The 23,429-nt window shown below is 33.4% G+C and overlaps 2 protein-coding genes across 2 annotated transcripts; both read left to right on the top strand.

The window, feature by feature from the left end:
- The first annotated feature begins 2,666 nt into the window (after positions 1-2,666).
- On the top strand, positions 2,667-5,530 carry LOC21386528 (probable lysophospholipase BODYGUARD 4). The gene is made up of 4 exons (XM_010090886.2): positions 2,667-3,310; positions 4,190-4,548; positions 4,683-4,876; positions 4,993-5,530. The coding sequence occupies exons 1-4, from the start codon at positions 2,809-2,811 to the stop codon at positions 5,312-5,314; spliced, it is 1,377 nt and encodes a 458-aa protein (XP_010089188.2). The 5' UTR covers positions 2,667-2,808; the 3' UTR covers positions 5,315-5,530.
- Positions 5,531-8,509: 2,979 nt separating this feature from the next.
- LOC21386527 (probable S-sulfocysteine synthase, chloroplastic) lies at positions 8,510-19,360 on the top strand. The gene is made up of 11 exons (XM_010090885.2): positions 8,510-8,800; positions 9,485-9,594; positions 9,913-9,970; positions 10,121-10,384; positions 10,506-10,643; positions 13,671-13,722; positions 13,851-13,900; positions 16,375-16,434; positions 16,682-16,762; positions 18,484-18,671; positions 18,927-19,360. The coding sequence occupies exons 1-10, from the start codon at positions 8,582-8,584 to the stop codon at positions 18,571-18,573; spliced, it is 1,122 nt and encodes a 373-aa protein (XP_010089187.1). The 5' UTR covers positions 8,510-8,581; the 3' UTR covers positions 18,574-18,671; positions 18,927-19,360.
- Positions 19,361-23,429: the final 4,069 nt, after the last annotated feature.

Here is a 23,429-nt window from a genome sequence, read left to right as displayed (position 1 = left end):
CTCTGTTATACTTACCTCCAACAACATCAACATCTTCAAGAGGAACGCCATCAATTTCAAAACCCTTTACACTTAAGAGTGTCAAACCAAGGTAAATTACTATTTACATCTTTTCTATTTTTAAAAAAAAATCTTAATATAACATTAATTATAGTATAATAATATTTATTATTATTACAGTCATCATTATCAATTTCTTTTAATACGACGTGAGTCAATTTCTTCTGTTTGCTCTTTGAGAAAAAGAAAACCCATTAGGTAAGACTATTCTTTATATATTAAAATAAAAAAGTATTACCATTGATTATAATGTATTACCAACTAATATTTGTTTTCTATCTTTATTTATTGCAGTTTAGAAGAAACGAACCAAAAAAAAAAAAAAAAGGAGAATAGGCAAGAAGTCCCACGAAATATATATATGTATATGAATATGTAAATAAATATGCATGTATATGTAATAAATTTACAATAATCTGGAATTTGAATTTTGATAGTGTATCATCATTTGTGTTAACTTTTGAATATCGTTTTCATACTCTATTTTTTAAAAATATTTACCAACATAATCATTATTTTGTAATTGATTATTATATTGTTTATTCTAATCTTATAATAAAATAACTAAACAAATGTCAGTGCAATAACACGGAGATGAATTATTAAGAGGATGTTTGGTACCTAGATTCGTTCACTGATTCGAATCATGGTTCGTGGTTCGTTACAGTATTTTCTCTCACAAAAAATACACGTAAATAGAAAATAGTTCTAATCACATGGTTCTAATCTATGAACCAAAGGTTCTAATCTATGAACCAAATGTCTCCTAAATTATTACGGTGGAACTTTAAGCACACATTTTAGAAAAAATAATAGAATGCATAATTATATGTTTTCTTTTATGTTATTTGGAGGAAATATTGAATCAAATATTAATGAAAACAATGGGACCTCATATATTTAAGATTAGTGGTCAAATATATCACTTAATAGGATCTTTACTTCCAGTTGATCATAATCCTCTAAAATTTAGAGCACGTTTGCTATAAAGGTTATGAACTCGGAACCATGATTCTGGTTCAAACTAGTGTTTGTTTATAAAAAGTAAAAAATTGCGTTGATTTGATTCACCATCAGTGTTTGGTTAAAATAGTTCTGATTTAAGGTTTGAATCCTGATGTGATGTTTTAAATCAGGAACCACTCATATTCTAAAACCACCCCTTTCTTAGTTTTAGGTGGTTCAAATCCTTGATTCTGGTTATAGTGTCATAACCATGATTTGGATCTAAAATCATGAATCATGGTTCTGGTTTCAAAATCAAAACTAGAATTACCCTGGTTTGAATCATCATACCAAATGAATCCTTACATAACTGTATATTTATGATACAAAAAAGGAAATTCAGAATAGATTGTCAGTTTTTACGTCAAACAACAATTTACATGATTTGTTACTGCAAAATTAATAATGATGATAGATGAAATAAATATATTAGTTAAATTATTTAGAACTGTTAAAATTTTTTTTAACGATGATAAAACGCAATTGATGAAATTAAGATTAATAGGTAGAGGGGAAAGAGATGGTATACAATATGATCTTCCAACTTCAACAGATATAAAAGCTTTAATTGTTAGAGATGTTGGTGAATATGAAAAAAGAAGAGGTTATTATATATAGTCAAACCGGAGAATTACAAAGAATTAATAAACTTCATCCATCTTATATGGCATTACAATATTCGTTATTATTTCTTTATGGTGAAAATGGATATAGAATTGGTATAAGATGGAATCCATATTTTACAGAAACAAAATCATAAAAAAAATGAATTTCAATGAGATCGTTTTATGCTTTTCAATTGCAATAACGTTTACATGAAAGAAATACATTGTTTAAAAGTAGAAGACTCTTCCAACAATATATTACATATGTCTATGCTACTGTTGAAGAAGATCGATTTGACTATGTTAAACAGAATCAAAATAATTTAATGAATACTAATACTTTTGGTTGTAATGAGTTTGTGTTTTACTATCAGATGTATCTAGTTTATTATCTTTTTCGGGAGCGAAGATAAAGCCATATTTTTAGGAGGCAAATAGTATGACCCATTTATTTATTTAGTAGACGTTTAGTTCATAAATTCAGAATCATGATTTAGAATTATTTTCAATTTACGTGTATTTTTTATGAGAGAAAATACTGTAGCGAATCACGAACCATGATTCGAATCATGATACGAATCTTCCTTCCAAACGCAGGTTTAGCTTCTTTGGCTCTTATTATAAAGAATGATCTCATTTGATTGAAGTAATTTACTCCACCTATAGAAATTGTTATTGTACTTAATGATATTAATGATAACGGTTTCTGATTCTCAAAAAGAAAAAAGAACTAATTTAAAAGATAACAAAATAAGTTAAAATTTTAATTTTTTTTCTTTTTTTCTTAAATAATTAATAAAATTGTTATTTTAAATAAATCACACGTTAGTGCGCGTGATCAAAACTAGTTATATATAAAATATGTATGGCCTTGACAACTTGTACTATATCCTTCATTTTACATTAGATAAGCCGTGTATAGTGTTATTATATACTTCGATTCTAACTATACATTAAAATGACGGAAGTTCACAAACAGATAAAAGCAGAAAACAAACCCCCCTAACGAGACAAAATAGCTCCTTAGGAATTCGTCTTTCGTTGGAAATTAGCCACGTTGAAAGGTTCCTTGTTGTCGATATGGCAGAGAAAGGTAACTATTCTTTCCGTCGAGAATCTTCGACGACGTCGCTCAACAATGCAGGCCATTCATTTATATCTTTCTCGTCCACAAAATTCCTTTCTACCACATCCTCTCTCTCGTCTTCTACTTTCCATGTTGCTTGCAATTTTCTCGGGAAAATGGGCTCTAAACCCAGGAAGAATTCTCATCTCCGCCTTGAGTTTCATAGTTTTCCTCATCCTGGATTTGTTGGACTTTATTCTCTGTATATTCTACAGATTCATGGATGGGTTCTGGGAAGGGCAAGCTTCGCCGTGTTACTGTGAGAAGAATGGAGAGCAGAGGATTAGTGTTGGTGAGAATGAGGAAGGTGAGCTCTCTGAGACTCTGTATCGGAGGGAAAACGTGTTTAGGGAAATGGGTTTTCTTGGATTCTCGGGAAAATGGGAGAATTCCAGGAAAATAGAGGCTGGAAAAATTGGTGCCAGGTGGTCTGACTGTGGTTGCCAATCTTGTCTTTCATGGATGAGTAATGGTGAAGATAAGCTTCATGTTTGTATTTCGGAACCTACACGTGGTACTCTTCTTTCATTTTTAGTATGCTATTCCACTTTGTTCTAACAGGAAATAGGATTAATGAAATTTTCACTTTATGTTTAATGCGAAAAAAGAGAATAAGTTCAGAAAATTCTAAACAGTTTGGGGTTATTTTTGTTACCTATACTACCGACTAGATTAGATATATATGCTGGTAAATAAATACCATTAGAGTAGCCTATACACAATAATGCTGGGTAAAATTTTCGAAAGTTAATGGAAGATTTAACATATACTATTGTTAGTTTACAAATTATCCCAAAAGTTCGAGTGCAAATGCAAGAGTCATAACCTCTTACTCTGGTACTACAATAGTTATTGTGATTCAAGAAGTGGTTTTGGTCATGTATTAGAAGATTAAGACCAGTATTTGCGAGTGAATTACTTTAGATTTCAACCATGTACATAATGAATAATGCGCAGTTAGGAGGTGGTTTCTGCTGTAAGTCCTTGATTCCTTTCTTTACTTTGTTGCATACCCTATTAGAAAACCTCGTTGGCATCTAATAAACTGCAAACCAAGCAAAATATCAAGAAACTGAGAACACATTTTTAGTAGATCATGGCCCTTAATATTCTGGTTAACTTCAGAATATGTCCACTGATTTGTACATTTTAGATAGAAACTTATGAAGTAAGGGAAATGGAATTTTGGAGATTGGGGCTCGATTTTGTTTGGAATGAATGCTGGCATTTCCATGTGAGAAAATGATTGATAAGGTGTGACAAGAACTATGGTTGATTGTACCAAATTCAAAACAAGAGACAAGTTAATTTTTTTTTTTTTTTTTTTTTTTTTTTTTTTTTTTTTTTTTTTTTTTTTTTTTTTTTTTTTTTTTTTTTTTTTTTTCAATTTCAGATTTTACAGACACCGATAAGGATAGTAGTGGAAAACCGGCTGAGAATGTGATATTCTTGCACGGATTCCTTTGCTCATCCTCATTTTGGAGGGAAGCAGTTTTTCCAAATCTGTCAGAACCTGTAAAGCAAAACCATAGGCTTTTTGCTGTGGACCTATTGGGATTTGGAAGAAGCCCAAAGCCAAGGAACTGTTTCTACACTATAAAGGATCACCTAGAAATGATAGAGAAATCTGTGATCTGTCCATTTCAATTGAATTCTTTCCACTTGGTTGCACACTCCATGGGCTGCATCATCGCAATCGCCTTAGCTGCAAAGTATTCAAAATCTGTAAAATCAATCACCCTTGTAGCACCTGTAAGTTCAAAAGCTTATATATTACGTACCTGCAAATGAGTGATTTGTTTACCTTATGAAGCCTTGTAGATTATAATTACTGTAATCTTTCGTATTGTAGATCACATGTAGTCTTTTTATGATTTTATTTTCAGCCTTTCTTCCCTTTGAAAGACAGAGGAGATGTAGGAGTCCTCGAAAAACTTGTTGAAAAGCGGTTGTGGCCACCGTTAAAGTTCGGTTCCGCAGTAATGTCGTGGTATGAGCATGTAGGCCGATCTGTTTGCTTTCTTGTATGCCGGAACCATAGGACGTGGGAAAGGATAGTGAAACTACTTACAAGGAGAAGGTATAAAATGACTTCGTCACAAAATGTCAAAAATATCATCCAAATAACCAACATGAATTTATGAATTATGTCCCTTACAAAGAACTGGTTTTGATTGCCTTCCGTTTCCTTTCCAGGGATCTACATTACATGACTATAGATTTACCTAGACACACACATCATTCAGGTTGGCATACAATGCACAATGTGATATGTGGAGGAGCAAAGTTAATGGGAGGCTACTTGAAAGTTTTGACCGAGGCCCGGGTGAAAATTTCTGTTGTCCACGGTGATAAGGACCAAGTTGTCCCCATGGAGTGCTGCAACACCATCAAGGCTATGGCTCCACATGCAGAAGTTGACATTATTAGAGATGCCAATCACAGCACTGTAATCCTTGGTAGAAAGAAAGAGTTTGCAAGATATCTGGAATATACATGGTTGAGCAGTCAGTCATGATCCTTCCTAAAAGCACAAGTGAATCTCCAAATGAATCAACAAATTGCGCTTCATGATTGAGAGGCCTAGAGGCCGGCTTTCATATTCTTCCATCTTCATCACAATCTGTTAATATTGGCTTTGAAGATGCGAGGCTTGTGCATTCAAACTGCAAATTTGTGTATAATCATAACTTCCCACCTAATCACCTAAAAGAATAAAATACTCGAGATTCAACCATCAAGTTTAGTGTTGCGTAATTTCTGCAAGTGCACGAGTCGAATAAGTAATAAAGTAATGTGAATCAAGTGTCATCCTTAGAGATTGAGTTTCGAAAATAAAGTAAGTAGTACAACTACAATAACTTAAATTTTGTCTGGGCAATTAAATTTTAGAGAACAAACTAATTAAAACAGGAAAAGTAAACTAGCAAGCAATTAAGTGAGCAATTTGGAGAAAATGATTGAAGGGACCTCTGACGATAATAATGCGGCTAGAGGCATTGGTTTCGCTCCATCGAGCTATGTGTTGTGCAAATTTAATTTTACTCGCAAGCGTACAAATCAATTGAACTATAGATTAATGAGCAACGAGGTCGAAAACACAAGTACTGCTAAAATATGAAAAATTAATCTAGCCTAAGAGAATTGTTATTCTAGCCTAGTTGAGATAATGCAAATTGTTTGAAAAAGAAAACTAAAATTAACGAAAGAAAATAAAGTAACGCAGACAAATGAAACTGAACGCACGAGATGAAAAATTACCAAGGTTTTAGAATCCACCACTATTCAACTTAGAAGTCCTCCAATTACCAATTAATTCCCAATTTGAAGTGACAACTTGAGATTAATCTATTGCCAACTTATAGATTTAACAATTAAGTCCCAATGAAATAAATCTTAGATTAGTCCTTCTTTGCTTAACAGATAATTTCTTGAGCATTCTACGTATCAAATCCAATGAGGAAATAGGAGTTTGTTAGATATGGTACAGTCCATGATTAGTTATTCGACATTGTCTATATTTTTCTAGGGATATGCGTTACACTTCTAAATAAAGTCATGGTTTCAATAAATGCAACATTCTTTAAGAAAAGTTACATTAACGATTTTAAGCCTCATAATAGAGTTGTGCTCTAGGAGATGTCAAGCGAACCTCATCATACTGACAGTTCCTTTGAAAACTCAACCAAACAAAGTAAAAAAGAAAACCCAATAACAACCTAAAGAGCTTCAGCGTAGTGGGAGGATTAGACGTGAACTTGAGAGATTCATAATTAATAGAGAAACTTTTTTGATAGAATTTTTAGAACACAACAAGGATTCTTATACTTATAAAAATGACATGGAGGATGTTGATGCAAAACTCTGAACTGCAGCCGTGAAAGTTGAGAGAGAATTTATAAATTCTAATCAAGTTTGAAAACTTGTAAATTAAATCTATTGAGTGTAAATGGATTTATAAGAGAAAAAGAAACGCAAAAGTAAATATCTATATTTTTAGCTAAAAGAAACACAATTAAAAAAAACAAAAAAAAAAAACCTTAACATTTTCCAAAAACAAAAAGAAAAGCAAATACTTTTTAGCTACTCTCATCACCGAACCAAGCACAGTTCTTAAATTTTTGTATTCTATTTTCACCAAGAATCTAATCACACAATCCATGTTTTTCTTTCAGTAAAGCCTTTCCATTTCCTTCTCACCTTGCCGTCAAGCCTACCTCCACCACGGCCTCGCAGTCCGGCCAAACCTCAAGCGCTTCCCCTCTCGCCGCTCTAGAGCAGTCTCGCGCAGCCACTCATCTGAAGCTTGGATCGCCGAAGCCCCCCCCTTAACCTCCCCACTCCTCACCGGCATGAGGCTAGTGATGGACTTCACCATGGGCCGGCGACTGATTCGCGACGAGCCCTCTTTCTTAGTCCCATTATTGAATTTGGACTTTGCTACTGATAAATTTGAAAATTTAAATGTAGAATTGTGAATGTTAAGGTTTTGGGTCATGGATTCCAGTAAATAAGAGGTGTTTGTACTGATTCTCTTATGGTTTTTTTAAACATGTGAAAGAGTTTTGTTTTTGGATCATTGTTTTTTAGGGGTATGCTTTCCATAGTTAAGAGGTTTTTTTTGCTGTAAGGAAAGAGTTTTTAATTTAAAATGAGATGTGTAATTTTTTAAAATTTTTAATAATAATAAAAAAATTAAATGTGATATTTTTTAAATATTTTTAATTATAAAATTAAAAATTAAAAATTTAAATTGATAAAATTAATGAAGTGTAAATTTCAAATTAATAATGGGCTAGAGATCGAAGAAGATGATGGGAGAAAAAGGAAAATAGGTCAAGATTTGAGATGAATTAAAATTAATAGGTTAATAGTTTACATAAGTTAATAAATAGGTCAAATTACTGTTTTCGTTCATAACTTGTCTGGTTATGAGCCATAACTTGACAAGTTATTCACGATTTTTGTCTATAACTTGTCTGGCTATGAACTATAACTTGACAAGTTTGTCAATAACTTATCTGGTTATGAACCATAACTTGACAAGTTATGGCCTATTAATTTCTATAACTAAAAGTTAGCCTATATACTTTCTTAAGCTTTTTATATTGGTCTATTTTCTATTATTTTTCGAAGATGATTAGGGATTTCTCTTTTTGTTTTTGTTTTTATTTTTTTGTTTTTTTTATCTTTTTAATGTTAAGGTTTTTTATTCATTTTTTATTATTTTTAATAGTTAATCTTTTGTTTATATATATTTAGAATTTAGAAGATTTTCTGATACGCCGTTGTATTGATAGGTCATATTTTTTTAACTGTTGAATCTGTGTATTTTTAAATTTTTACGTGATTTTATACAGATTTAACGGTTAAAAAATCTGACCTACCGGTATATTGACGTACCGAAAATTTTTTCTTAAAATTTAATATTTGTAATTAAACTCTAATAGTATGCTACATAAGCGAATCATGGCATTATAAATGAAAGTGGATGGAAGGGATAAATTGATTCATTTTCTATAAATTAAGAGATATTTAAACTGTTTTAAAAAATCCCAACATTTTAAAACATAGTATATACTTGAAGAGAATTTATGAAATTTATAATAAAAAAAAAGACGAAGCGTTAAGAAACCAAAAACAAAAAGAATATAAAAAGTTAAAAAAAAAAAAGACGTGGACACAAAAAAGAAAAAAACGAGAGGACCATAGCGCTAATTTCATTTCGGAGCCTTTCCCTTGAATCAGATAAATCTAAAACCTCTCAGAAACCTTACCAAAGCCAATGGCGCTATTATCAGCTTCTCTGTTCCTTCCTCTTTCCCCTCTCTTCTCCCTTCCTCCAAGACGGCGCCATTTCGCTATACTGAGACCTCAAATTAGCGTTTTGTTCTCCAATGGCGGATTTTCGCGGAGAAACCTCCGAGTACGGCGGAGCCCAGTCTTCGCCACCAGAGAAGACCTCGACTTCGATGCTGTCAACATCGCGGAAGACGTAACCCAGGTTTGTTTCGATACCTAATTTTTTCGGAAAATTTCCACCTCTAATTCGAGCTATTTACTGAACTTTCCATTGAAAGTAGACATATAATAAACCGGTAGCGAAGATAAAACCACTTTAATAAGGGTTAATCCATCCCTTATGTGTACTGAAATAATTTCATTGTGACATTTGTTTCTGAGACACCAGTACGATATCTTAAGGAGAGAAAATGTGAACATTCTTTTGCTGGGTGTTTATATTTCTATGGTTTTTTTTGCCTTTTTTTTTTTCAAAGTTTAGAATTTAAATTTTATTATAGTAAAAAACTATCAGAAACAGTTACATCTAACTTTTTGTTATAGTAAAAAACTCTTACATAAAATCACATCTCAATTCAAATTAAAAACTCGAATCAACGAACTAAACGGACCCATACGCTTCATTCAGTTTTCTTATTTGAGTTTTTAATTCGAGTTGAGATGACGACTTTTTATAAGAACTTTTTACTATAGGAAATTGAAAATTCGAATCGGAGAATTGAATAAGCCATAGTTTTTGCAGTGGATATAGATGGTCATTTGATGGTTTTTTTATTATTATTTTATTATTACTTTTTTTAGATGTTGCACCTTTTCTTTTCCCCTTTTTCCGCTACGGGGTAACCTTGCTGTGGCTAGTCTTTGTGATATACTGAAATTGATGTAGTTGATTGGGAGAACACCTATGATATACCTGAACAATGTTACAGAAGGGTGCGTGGCAAACGTTGCTGCAAAACTTGAATCTATGGAACCTTGTCGAAGTGTAAAAGATAGGTAACCTCTTGACTTAAATAAAACTTGAACAGAAGTACCACCTTGTTAGACACTCATCGGAGCCTTTCATCATTCCTCGTTTATGCGACTACTACATTTTTGTTTGCTGACTTCTCTGATAGTAGATTTTAGATTTATCCATCTGATTTGGATCGTCTTAATGATGCCACTTTAGGACATGGACAAACCTTTGCTAAGGATCTGTATGAAAGTAATGAATGACCTACAATCGTAGATTTTGCACATGTTTATATGTTTTGGTCTTGAAGGAGATTGATTGCACCTTGAACTGATGTAGTTTTAACCATGACCTTTCAGAATAGGTTATAGCATGATAACTAGTGCTGAGGACAGTGGAGCAATATCTCCTGGAAAGGTGTGCTAGTGTTGTTGTTGCAATATAAATAGAGTTGCTTTGTCAATCGAAATCTTTTGTGTTAAAACTGTCTGTAAATTGTGTGATTATCTTAGTAACTGCATTGTTTTGGTTAGATAAGAATCACACTATTTTGTATGTTAATCGCAGACTATATTAGTTGAACCAACTAGTGGAAATACAGGACTTGGTATTGCCTTTATTGCAGCAACTAAAGGGTACAAACTTATAGTCACCATGCCCGCATCCATAAGTCTTGAAAGGAGGGTCCTTTTACGAGCATTTGGAGCAGACATTGTTTTGACAGATCCAGATAAAGGCTTGAAAGGTGCTGTTGATAAAGCTAAAGAAATCATCCTCAGCACGCCAAATTCATATATGCTTCAACAGTTTGATAATATTGCTAATACACAGGTACTTTTATTTTTAATCTCGAACCTGGCATCGATAATCGTTGTGATGTTGCTGTACCTAACTATATACCCAAACTAGGAGACTATAAGTACCTAATTTAGGATAAGCCTCATGAATGCAGATCCACTTTGAGACCACAGGGCCAGAAATTTGGGAGGACACAATGGGCAATGTTGACATATTAGTTGCTGCTGTTGGAACTGGCGGTACTGTCACAGGAACAGGGCGTTACCTGAAAATGATGAACAATGAAATAAAGGTTTGAAAAATTCTTTGAGAAGTAGTTGGTTTAAGGGGTTTTTTTTCACTTTACCATAGTGGATTGGAGTTACAACACTTGGGCTTTGTTTGGTAAGAGAGAAAGGAAATAGAAAGGAAAGAAAGGTAGACAACCTAGTTGAGGAGAATTGGAGAGGAAACAGAGGACTTTTCTCTCTTGTGTTTGGTATGAATTCCCTCCCTAATCTCTTTCCATATGAGGAGAGATTAAAATTGGGCTCTTTGAATGATTTCAAATCCCTCATCCAATCCATTCCCTCCGTTTTCCTCTCCTAACAAACAACCATAGATTCCAAAATCCTTCCACTAATCCCTCACCCCTTTCCCTCCTTCCACTCTTCCTTCCTAACAAACAAGCTCCGAGAGAGTTTTATGCTGGTAGGTGGTAAGGAATAAATGTAGATATGGTGAGGGTGGTTCGTGTTGCGTGTTTTCCGCAATTGAGCGGGTCGCAAAAGTAATAAAGTGTATCTAAATGCATATCGTCCCACGGAGATTGAATTTTTGAGAACTAAACTAAGTACCGCGAGTTTTCATGCCTTAATTTTATCTAGGCAACTGAAATTTATATTAATTGTAAGAAATTGAAGCAATTAAACAATCTAATAAAAAAAAAAGAAACAAGAATGAATAAAATGAAATACGGAAAAGCATATTTCACAGATGAGAAGAACAATAAGAAAGGGTATCTAGGATCTTGATTACACTCACTCTTCCCAGGTTTCTCCTATTTGGTAATACTAGCTAATTCCAACAATTCAAGGATCTAGGTACCTAGTTTAACCTCATTACCTTTCTCAAGCATCAAATGAGATAATATGCATAAATATTCTAATCAATATCTCTATCTAACCTGTCTACCTACACAATCATTAAGCTTGGCCCTAAAGTTGATTGTCAAGATATTGATTGTCTTTCAACCTCGCAATAATCAAGACTCACACAAAGACCATCCAAGTATTGATCTCCTCTCGGACTCAGAACACTTTAGACCGTGTTGTCCCAATTACCAACTATGAACTCAATCTCTCTCGAATATCAAATCCACAATCTAAGATCATCTAACTCGTTTCTTAAGAAGAATAGAGGCATTAAGCATGGAAAAACACACAAGAATTGAAAATTGAATCAAACTAGCATTTAACCAAATATTCAAAACATGGTCCAAGTGAGCTTCATCAAGCCCCTAGATTAAGAGTTTAGCAACACATAATTGTTTCAATAATAAGAACAAACCATAGAAATCCAAACATCAAATCCGTAGCTCAACACAACTCAAGAAAAATACACAAGTTCAAAGTAAAAATGAGAGAAAGAGAGAAGGAATGAAACTAGATGATGATGCAAGCTCCAAATCTTCAATTCCTTCTTCGATCTTTCTCAAAGCTTCCAAACTTGGTAATTTTTCCTTTCGGTGGCTGATTTTGTGAATCCCTAGGTCTGTCTTTCCTCTTCAAGAGTCCTCTCATGAATGAGTCATAAATGGCCTTTTATACCTCCTTGAAATGTGTGCCATTTTGGCCTCATTTTAGTCTCACCACGTGCAAATTCGCTGCAGCGGGAAAAGAATCCGCTGCAGTGCCGCAAGGAAATCAGCAAAACCCTAGAAAACTGCTGCAGCGGGCTAGAAATTCATTGCAGCGGATTGCACAATTCCCCTTGACCGCTGCAGCAGGAAAAGAATCCGCTGCAGAGGATCACAAAAACTGCTCCTCTCGGCCAAGATTTCTGCTGCAGCAGATTCCACATCCGCTTCTGCGGGAGCTAATTTCCAGTGCTCTTGTGCTAGATTTCAGCTGCAGCGGGAAATGCATCTGCTGCAGCCCCTTGAATGCGCACTTTTAACTCCAATTTTTCTCTTTTTGAGACCTTTTACTCCTTGAAACAATTAACCTACAAAACAGAATAAAACATAAGAAAAACGCGATAAAAAACCAAGAACCAACAAAATAGTTAAGTATGGAAATGTAAATAAATCAAGCTATCAGTTTGAAACAAAGATGTATGATGTATCTAGCATAAGGGGTGCTAATAGTAATAAAGTGTGGCATGTTACAACTATTACAAAAGGATTTGAGATATAAACGGATTGTGAGCTAGAAGTAAAAAATGTCGTAGTTGCAATTCAAGCATCGTTTTTTATTCGCATAAATATTGACAAATTTATAGTCGTATCATATTGATATAGATAGAAAATCAATTGGAACAACACATATTTGCCTAAATGGATGGATTTTGAATGAAACTTCAGTGAATGCTGATGTTATTTATGATGCACAAAATCAAATATGGTTAACTATTTATGACATGATCAGTAAGGCGCTCTTAGGACAAGTGCTGTGTTGAAAATCAAAAGATTGCTTTGGATTTGTAGAAATATTGACAAATTTATAGTGGTATCTATATTGATACTGGTTAAACCAATTGGAAAATCAGAATTCACATATTTGCTTCAACAGATGAATTTTGAGTGAAACTTTCGTGAATACTGTAGTAGTTTATATTGCACAAATCAAACATGCATAACAATTTATGACGTGATCAGAAGAAAAAGGTTACAATTTATCAAGATGGATGAGGGATCCATCTTCAACAAGTATCCTGTTGAAAATTAAAACTATCATGGAAAGTGGAAACACATTTTCAATTCATTGCATGTTTATTTTTATTTTTTTTAATTAAAAATACCATTTTGAGGATTAAAATGTCCTAATAATACTTTCTATATATAAAAAAAGTTCTAATTATGCAGAGGTGGTAGTTTACAACTATAATTTGAAGTGTTGCGCAACAATTATGTTCCAAACATAGTGCCCTCTTTCAGTGACCGTAACAATGCACTTATGGTGATGCAGTCAATTACTTTTATTCTCTTGTCAAGTGAAATCAAATGTCTGGTTGCCACTTGTCTCTTTGACGCTCGGCAGTTAGAATTAATTTGATATATTTTCTTACGGTTCCATAATTCTTTCTTTCTTTTTTCTTTTCTTCTTTCCCTTGATTTTAGGTAGTAGGAGTGGAACCAGCAGAAAGAAGTATCATCTCAGGGGAAAATCAAGGTTACAAGCACTCTACTGGAATCCTTTTTTTTTTTTTTTTCTGGTTTTTATCAGGTTTCTTCTACAGTTTTTGCTTCCAGAAAACATTGTGCCCTTTTGCACTAATCACATGCAAAAGTTTCCTGCAGGTTATGTGCCAAGCATTTTGGATATCAGTTTGCTTGACGAGGTTATCAAGGTACCGAATTTTATTTTTGGAAAATAGAATAAATAAGGGCCCGTTTGTTTCATATACTCAAACTCAAATCATTGATTCTGCTACAGTGTTTTCCTCTCACAAAAAATTTAAATTTCAAACGTCAGAATCAAGAATTATAGTTTGAGTATACACTCCAAACGGGCCCTAAAATCCTCATAGCTGAATACTTTTGCTTTTGTTATTTTTACTTGTTGGAATATCATCTTTTCTCCCTCAATTTCAGGGGTTGTAAAATGTATCCTTAACAGAGCCTTTCTAGTGCGATGGCAAATTAATGCGCCAATGCTAAATTTTGGTATTTCGATAGGAAACCTAGTCTCTGCTGCAATGCTATTTTTAGTTTTAAATTTGGCAAATGCTATATTTGGTGTCAAATTTACCAAGTATAGCATATGCCGAATGGTGGCATTTGGTTGTTACTTGTTGATGTGTGAATTTTTCATCTAATAATTACAACATTGCCATTTTCAAATTATTCAAAAATTAGAACTTTGCTTTTACAAGTTCCAAAGCTTAAAATTTCTTAGAAAAAAGTAGGTATAACATTTTGCATTGAAACCCAAAATAAAACAACATATCAAATATACGCTTGCCCAGTATAATACTGGCATTGGCTTTTGCATTCGAGATGGTCTGAAGTCACTCATGTTTGTTAGTTTTCAGTTATAAGATATTTCCATAACCCATTTTCTTCTTGAAAATTCTCCGACTATCCCTACCGTTTAGTTGACACTTGCAATCGAATCATTCACAAGGTGCTTTTATTTGTTTTGTGATAAATTTTCTTTTATTTCTTTTGTTATTAATTTCCTTGTCCGATCTGAGTTAGATGCATTGAAGATGTATTTTTGTTTAATTTCGGAAATGTCTTTTACCGTAACTATAAGTGGCTGTGACTTGATTGTTAGCATTTTTTTTTTCTCTCTTTTAAAGTTATTAAAAGGTTCATATGCAGCGTTTTATAGTGTTATCAATTTTTACGCTTGAAACATTTATCAATTCGGAAAGTAATCTGAATCATGGGTGAAGTAAATTAAATTCTTCTTACGAGTATATCTGAATCATAAGAGGGACTTACTTTAATAGTAGAAATCCACAGTCGAAACTTTCTTAGGGTGATTTCAATCGTTCTTGTGTATCTGCACTTCTCAAACTTATAATTACCAGATCAAAACTAGCTAGGCTTTTGCAAGTGTGTGGATAGAAGGATAGCCATTTCACTGTCGTAGGTAATAAGTGCTCAAGCACATTACTTGCCTGATGCACTGAAGTTCTCTCAATCTCCCGTTGACCCATAATGTCTTTTAAACGAGAAACTGATTCTGTACGGTTCAGATTTGGCTCTTTAAGGTTTACATTAGACTTTAGAGGATCTCGTATTTGACAGAAAACCGGTATAAGAAAGGACATGAAAGAACCTGAAAGACCTTGCCTACAATGCCATAATTTGGAACATCTGATGGAGTTATTGTGGTTATTTAGGTGTTGTTATCATTTTGGCCTCTTTTGGTATGTAGATGGATTGGACCAAATTTTAGCACGAGTACGAAAACCACACTCAATGCAATGTTGTTGTTGATGCTAATTTTGGCTTATGCTATACTTGGCGCCAAAGTGGCGCACCAAGTATAGCATAATTTGGCACCAAATATAACATGTGCCAAAATGTGACATTTGATTATTATTGGTTGATTTATTCATTCTTCTGTAATTTTGTTTAATCATTACAATAGTCATTTCTAAATTTTTTAAAATTAATGGTTTACTTCTACAGGTTCTAAAGCTTAGTAATTATGACAAAAAATAGATATAGCATTTGAAGTATGCATTGGAGCACAAGATGAAATAGTATATCAAATATGTCATTTTCATATTTTCTAGTGTCAAATATAGCATTGGCATTAGCATTTTCTTTGGAGATGGTCTTAGTGCTAAAATGTTTCCTTAATATTAGGCTTAAAATAATGGGAGAATGAAAAGAAAAAACAATTATAGGACACGCATTTATTGGAGATTGGGACCAAAAACAATAGATAGAAAATATTTGGAGTCTCTCTCTCTGTTTTTTGTTTTTGCTTTTTTTTTATTTTTTTATTTTTTATTTTTTGGAGTGGAGAAGGGGGGACTATTTTAGTTCATCCTACAATGGGATAAAATAGTTCCACTCCAAGGTTTACATAATCCTTTCACAAATTTGTCCAACCACTAAGGGGCACACCAAACATGGGACGGGACCTGTCATGACTGCAGTCCTTAGTCTAGCCCACTAAAGAGGCGGAATTTGATTCAATCTTCAGGTTTCGACTTCTATCAAATGCAATATTTGGACATGGACATGATGCTTGTTTAAATCTTTTGTCTGTCTTCTTTTTCTGGTTTTGTTAGCAAGGCATGCCGTTGGTTTCAAAATTCATTAGGTGAGCTATTAAATAAAATGTGGTTGAATAATGTAGATCACCAATGATGAAGCTGTCAAAATGGCAAGAAAGTTGGCGTTGAAGGAAGGTTTGCTGGTAATCGCTGCACTTCTTTAAAGGGATGTTTGTTTCATGTATCCGTCCCTAGTTCTGACTCATGGTTCATGATTTTCTATAGTGTTTTTCTCTCACAAAAAATTTAAATTTCAAAAATCAGACTCATGAATCATGATTTTGAATCTATAAACCAAACGGGCCCTAAATTTAGAAAGCGGTCACCTGCCCCCTGCCTATGTTTGTACATTAAGTTAGTTTTAATAAATTGTGGCTGACATGTTCATAGGTTGGTATATCTTCTGGAGCTGCTGCAGCTGCTGCACTAAACATAGCAAGAAGGACTGAGAATTCTGGAAAGCTTATTGCAGTAAGTTTTTGTTTGCTTAAGATAACTAGTTGGGTTCTAATACCACCTTCACCGGGTTGGAGAGCATTTAATAGATGGAACAAATTTTAAAAATCTCTCCTAAGCTTCTAGCATCATTATAACAATGTGCCCTTGGATTTCATTTGTATAGTCCTTGTAGAAATTGTAACAGATTCACCCCTGTTAGTATTTTGGAGGGAAAAGCAAAGTGTCATGCCCTTGTGTGTGGCAATAAAGTAAAATGATATTTAATGACTGGTTGGCCCAATAATAAATCTTATTAGGAAAAATTGAATTAAAAATTAAATATTTGGGCCTCTTTCCTTGTATTCCCCATTTTTGTTCAATCATTTCTTCTTCAAAACCCAGATCTACTTCATTTGAAGATCAAACTATGTGGTCCAGATCATTTCATGCTTTTAACCATTGTTTTTAGTTTTTGTGCTAGTGTTTTTTTTTTTTTTTTTTTCCCTTTGCTCTTTTGTTTACCTCTGTTTGTCTTTAATTTTGGTAAACGATAAGTACTTCGTTGTAGAAGTAAAGTGAACATTCAACTTGATTTCCCCCTTCTGTTAGTCTTTCCTATTGACGTTTACGCAATTTTTTGTCCTAGTATTTCTCTCCCATTCTCTTTTTCTCCTCTGAATTGTCATTTATGCTTGATTATTCAGAGAGTTTCCTCTGCATCTTCTTTTAGGATAGTGCACATATTTTCCCAAAATCATACTCATACAAAGACAAGAATAAAACAAAAGAATATTCCTAAATTATCCATTTACAAAAATCTCTCAAAACTGCAATCAAGTGATGGACACGTGCTATTTTCTGTCCATAAAACAACGAAAAGTGCAGTTTTAAACTTTAAAAAAAAAATTCTGGGAATCGGATCATACATTTCAAAATTGGAGAGCATATCGTTACTATGCTGAATGTTTGAAGATTATTTTTGAACTTTGTCCTTTACAGGTAAGGAAGAGGGCCTGTTAGGTAGTCATACCAATCAAAGCTCGTCAAAAGGAGAAAAAAAAAAAAAACAAACCATAAAAAAAGATAATTTTCTGGGTCCTCACTCACTTATGTGGGGCTCGAATTCTTAAAATACCGCAATATAATTTTATGCGTTGCAGATGTACGATACAATTACAATACAATATACATAAAGCAGGTTGCATAATTAGTCTATTTTTTCTCTTGTTTCATTTGAAAAATCAGGAAAATTATTTTTTAGCACAGAAGAAGTGAGAGAGAGAACGTGTATAACATTTTGAAGAGGAAGAGGATGAAAATGCTTTACGGATAGAAATTTAAAAACAAGGAAAGAAGGTTTCTGAAGGGAATCTTTCCAATAATCATTTTCCCTTTAGCTTATATTGCACCCTTTTAGGTCACATTTTCGTTGAAAGTGGAACCTAATTTTAAAATTGTGTGACTAGGAAATAGTTACCAAGTGAACAATATAGGACAAGAAATTTGGTGCCCTGAAATTTACTTTTGTCGGAATGAAGAGATTTGCATCATTAAAATTTGCACGAGGAAATTAGTTTTGCGAGAGACAACTTTGACAAAAATTTGAGCCTGCATTTTGCAAAATATGGCGACTTTAGCGCACAGGAGAATATCATATTGCTTATTTCAATTTTTTGTGTGCGCGATTTGTATGAAATTATGCTTTAGCTGATGGTTGTTTCTTTCAATTGACATTTTTTTTTTAAATGTGAAAGGTTATATTTCCAAGCTTCGGTGAGAGATATATTTCAACTGTTCTTTTCCAATCTATTTATGAAGATGTCCAGAAGATGGAAGGGAGATAGTTCAAAGTTGTGGACAATCAATTATTCCTCAATATTTTCCTTCTGTATCATCGGTCCAAAAGAAGCAGCGTTCATCTGATGGGTAAACTTTTTTATAGGTATAATCCGAAATCCGATGAATACCGTTTTCCTGTCTCAAGTTAATACCCTTGTAACTTGTTTGTGATGCAAATCTTCATCAACAGTGGAAACAATAAGAGCTGAGGCTTAAGCGAATATTAGGAATTGCATTTTTGTGCGTTTGCGCCCGCTAAAAGGGGAATAGCATTAATATTATACAAGATAACATGCAAGTTCTTTTATTTGAAATGTGTACTGGTGTGGCCATTCATGTATTTGTTATATTCTTCCAGGGGCTGTATTGATTGTGTTGGTTCAGGAGTGGGATGCACATTTTGTAGCTGTATCCTGCATTCTATTTTGAATTCTGTTATCTGAGCTAAAGGATAAGATTTTATTCCTTCGCTATTCATCATGAGACAGAATTTTGTTATCCTGAAGGAGATTTGTTGTGATTACACGAGCTGCAGCTGCAGAAGTTTCGATGTATAACCCATGTAGGAAATCTCGGATTAATTATTTTATGTAAGTATCCGAATTAGGTTTTAAGATTTGAATTATTTTGTGTTATTTGGTAGTTAGGGGCAGATGAGATCTCATACGGAGTATCTCCTAGATTTGAGAAGTAATTTGTCTTTTGAATTTGAATAAAGATTCAGACGAGTACAATCTGAATCTGTTAAATATATGTAATTCCACATTTTGTTTATTAATGAAGTATGCAGTGTTCTCCTGTTTTCTTCCTATACCTAATTTCATGGAATCAGAGCGGGTTTGTGGTTGATGAAAACGACGGTAAAAATCGCCCTAGTTCAAGCAGGGGGCGATGGCTTTGAAGTTTCTTATTGAAATACTCAGTTGACACCTACATTTGCTCGCATCGCAATTTTTTGACCATCCCACTTTACAAGTAACGTCTCACAAGCTTAATGGCAAGAATTGTTTGCAATTGTAGGGGTTTGTTTCGATGTTGATTTGCGGACGAGAAAAGAAGGGCTGTATTTTGATGGCATGATGACGAGTAGGGGTGGTAATTTGTGTCATGTTCGTGTCGTGTTTTGATCGTTTTTTTTTTTAATTTTCAGTCAATTCGAACACAATTCATGATACAAAATTTTTTAAAAATGGGTGGTAATTTGTGTCATGTTCGTGTCGTGTTTTGATCGTTTTTTTTTTAATTTTCAGTCAATTCGAACACAATTCATGATACAAAATTTTTTAAAAACCGCAACACGAACACGACACGGTCACTTTACGGGTTGACACGACATGATACGAAAATGACCCGTGATACGAAATTGACTCGTGAACTCGAAATTGACACAAAAGTTGTATACTCTTATTTAGTTTTTTACATATTAGAAATAACTTAAAATTCATAACACACTAAAATACAATAACATCCATTGAAATTAAGCAAATAATAGTATACAATTTTGAGTATAACTATCATGATATCACAAGTTCATACTAAAATTAAAAATATGTAATGAAAAATATATGTATTTTTTAGTTTTTTACGAGTTTCGTATCGTGTCCGGGTTAGGCAAGTCTAACCCGAAATTGACGTGTGTTTTTCATGTTAATTTCATATCGATCTAATTCTGACCCGAACCTCTTTTTTTCTCAACTCTAACCCGTGAAATTCGTGTCGTTTTTTAATCATGTTATCGTGTCGTGATTCATATTGCCAACCCTAATGACGAGTCTGAGGATGATCAAATGTTTCCAACTTGAGACGCACATAATTTCACGTGGCTCGTAAACTCAATGGAGGACAACATTGGAGATACTTACATCTATTATTTTACGGCTAAGGACCTTTGAGATGTCGTTACTCTTGCTTATTTCAATCTCAAAATCTCAGCGAGTCTTTGAATTACGAAATAAGGCATGAAACTTAAAACAAGGCTACTATGAAGTCACACAGTATTGCAATTTACTGAATAAACTGCGGAAGGAATTCGAGTTTTGTTACAGTAAAAAACTCTTAAAAACAATCACATTTAACTTGTTTGTTATAGTAAAAAGTTTTCACATAAAATCACATTTCAACTCAAATTAAAAATTCAAATAGCGAACTAAACGGATATGTTTAATGATATTGCATGGAGCTGCCCGGATGACAAAGTCAAGTTGAAGGAAAATGTTGATAAAGATCGTGCTTTTGATTTTCTTGCCTGTCTTCACAAGGAGCTTGACAAAGTACATGGACGCACTCTTGGGGCGAAACTGTCCATTGAAGAAGTATTTGCCGAGGTGAGAAGAAAGGATATCGAAAGCGCGTCATGCTCGAAGAATCAAAAGCAGCAATACAAATTGACAGCTCAGCTTTGGCTGCCCATGGACATGAGAACTTGACCAAAGGAGGAGAATCACGAGTCCAAAGGTGAAGAACATAAATGAAAATTACACTGTTTTTTCGTAAAGAAAGAGTGGATAAAAAATAAGTAAAAGAATAAAAGATATAGAGCATAGAGTACAAAAAATGAAAATATAAATTAATTTCTTTTTTTCTTATCCTCTAAGTAAGAGAAAAGAGTAAATAACAAGTGAATAAAAAATATAAAAAGATTGAATGAATTATAATAAAATAATTCTCGTTCGCCGTCATTAAAATTCCCATAGAAAGAGAATTAATTTTCATACTAATAATAAGATTCTAATCAAACTCAAACTTATAAAATATAGATGATAACAACATAAAGTTCTATTAAATCTTTTTTCCTTTTTTTTTTTTTTTTTTTTTTTGTTTTAGTTTAGATGGCGGTGACTTAGCTAGCGCCATTAAATTCGTTTTCCTGAGAAATCCGGATTTTATTGTGTGGATTTAGATGGCAGTGGTTTGACAACAGTTGCTAAAGCTCTTCTTGTATACAATTTAAGAGCGGTGTACGTTTAATCCCTATTGTAATACCACCAAAGTTAATCATACTTTTCACTGCATTCATTTGTACAACCGCCATTAAATATTGAAAAAAATTTCCCGCCTCCTCCAAATAACAAAGATGGCGTGTTTGTTTTGTTCAAGCGCCGTCTTTTTAAGCGCATGCTATTTAGTTACCATATTGTAGTAGTGATTACAATTTTTAATTAAATTTTGTATGTTTTGGGATCAACGTTGTACGATATGCAACCTTAGTCTATACACTAAAAAAAACATTACATTTAACATCTTTTAATAGAAACATTTATAAAATAACCGTCGTCTATATGAGTGACAAAAGTGCGCAAAATCTTAAACAACGGTTTTTTTAAAAACTGTCGTCAAAACTTTAACATTTAACAACAGTTTTATAAAAAACCATCACCAAAACTTTAACATTTAACAACAATTTTATAAAAAACTATCGTCTAATCTGAGCGCGATGTTTGAAATTTTAACTCGAACAAACTCAAATCCCTCATAACTTGAACAAAATTGAAGTACTCAAGTTGGTATTTAGTTTAGGATTATAAATTGATCAAGTACTTGAGAAGTTTTAATAAGTTTGGGATTAGGAATGAAACTACGGTTTTTGTTAATTTATTTTTTACAATATTATTGTTAGCATTGCAAGTTGCAATTGTGTTAATTTGTATTATTTGAATACAAATTATTTATATATAATTTAAAGATATTTAGTTAGTTCAAATCTTAGTTCTTAGAAACATGGCGGGCCGTGATTGGTTCGAGGAAGAACTTAATACGCACGAGAGTTATTTGGGGAGGAAGGCACTTCTGATGGGAGAAGTCAATATGAACTTAGAAAAAGAACAAAATTTGACCCGGATGATGATGGGAAACGAAGGGCAACCATAATGCGTAAGGTTGCCAAAATGAGAGATAAAGGAGAAAGAATTGAAGTGCAATTTGATAATAATAATAAAAAACCACTGGAAAAAGGGGAGAATGAGCTACAAAGGTATGTTGGTGTTTTGACACATGAACATATGCATATAACAATAGAAGATTGGAGACATAAAGAAAATAAAGATAACATGAATAAAATTTGGCATGATTTGGTTCAAAATTTCACGGTTCCAGAGATCGCACAAAAATACGAGCTTACTTGTGTGGCGAAAAGGGCTCAGGACTTTAGGTTGAACCTATTCACAATCTGTGTAAAGCCGTTAAAGGATAGTCCATAAGACTTTGAACACCCAAAGAAAGTGTCTAGAAACTACCCTTCAATTAACCCGGAGTAATGGAGGAAGTTTGTGGAGTCTTTAGTGATGATCGACAAGCCGTTTCCGAAGAAGCCTCTAAGAGAAGAGGATCGTATAAGTATCCGCATAGGAATGCTTGTGGGGGATAGAGGAAAGCAAAAGAAGATTATGTAAGTCTTTAATTACTTTTTTTAATGATAGTAATTACTTTTTGTTTGTATTATAACCTTTGATATACTTTTTAATTGAATGCATATGCGAATGCATAACACTACAGAGAAGCCAGTTCGAGCCACTTTATAGCAGTTTATACGCAAAAAACCGGACATAACTTACAAAATCCAGGAATCAAAGAGATCGACAAATTAATTGTGAGTTATTACTTTTCTTTTTAAAAATTTTTCAATCAATGGGAAATCTGCCAAAAAATTTATAATATTTTTGTTCTAAATTTTGTAGAACCAATATGCCGAAGAAGATTCCTAGGAAAAGTTTCAATTTTTAAAGGATTGAGGATGTGCTTACTAGATCATTGGGAAACCCAGAACACTCTGGTCGTGTTTGTGGGAATCCCAATTTGTCAAAAAGTTGACTTATTTTCATTACACTGGCATATCAAGAAGGGATGAGGAGTTACAATGTTGCGT

The sequence above is a fragment of the Morus notabilis genome, unplaced genomic scaffold, assembly GCF_000414095.1.
Source record: "Morus notabilis unplaced genomic scaffold, ASM41409v2 Scaffold4889, whole genome shotgun sequence".
Lineage (NCBI taxonomy): Eukaryota > Viridiplantae > Streptophyta > Magnoliopsida > Rosales > Moraceae > Morus > Morus notabilis.
This window is presented reverse-complemented; position numbering and strand designations above follow the sequence as displayed.

Coding starts and splice junctions, on each gene's coding strand:
- LOC21386528 (XM_010090886.2), top strand. CDS start 2,809: ATGCAGGCCATTCATTTATATCTTTCTCGTCCACAAAATTCCTTTCTA. Junction 4,549..4,682: donor CAATCACCCTTGTAGCACCT/GTAAGTTCAAAA, acceptor TTTTATTTTCAG/CCTTTCTTCCCTTTGAAAGA. Junction 4,877..4,992: donor AAACTACTTACAAGGAGAAG/GTATAAAATGAC, acceptor TTTCCTTTCCAG/GGATCTACATTACATGACTA.
- LOC21386527 (XM_010090885.2), top strand. CDS start 8,582: ATGGCGCTATTATCAGCTTCTCTGTTCCTTCCTCTTTCCCCTCTCTTC. Junction 10,385..10,505: donor ATAATATTGCTAATACACAG/GTACTTTTATTT, acceptor TCATGAATGCAG/ATCCACTTTGAGACCACAGG. Junction 13,723..13,850: donor CATCTCAGGGGAAAATCAAG/GTTACAAGCACT, acceptor AGTTTCCTGCAG/GTTATGTGCCAAGCATTTTG.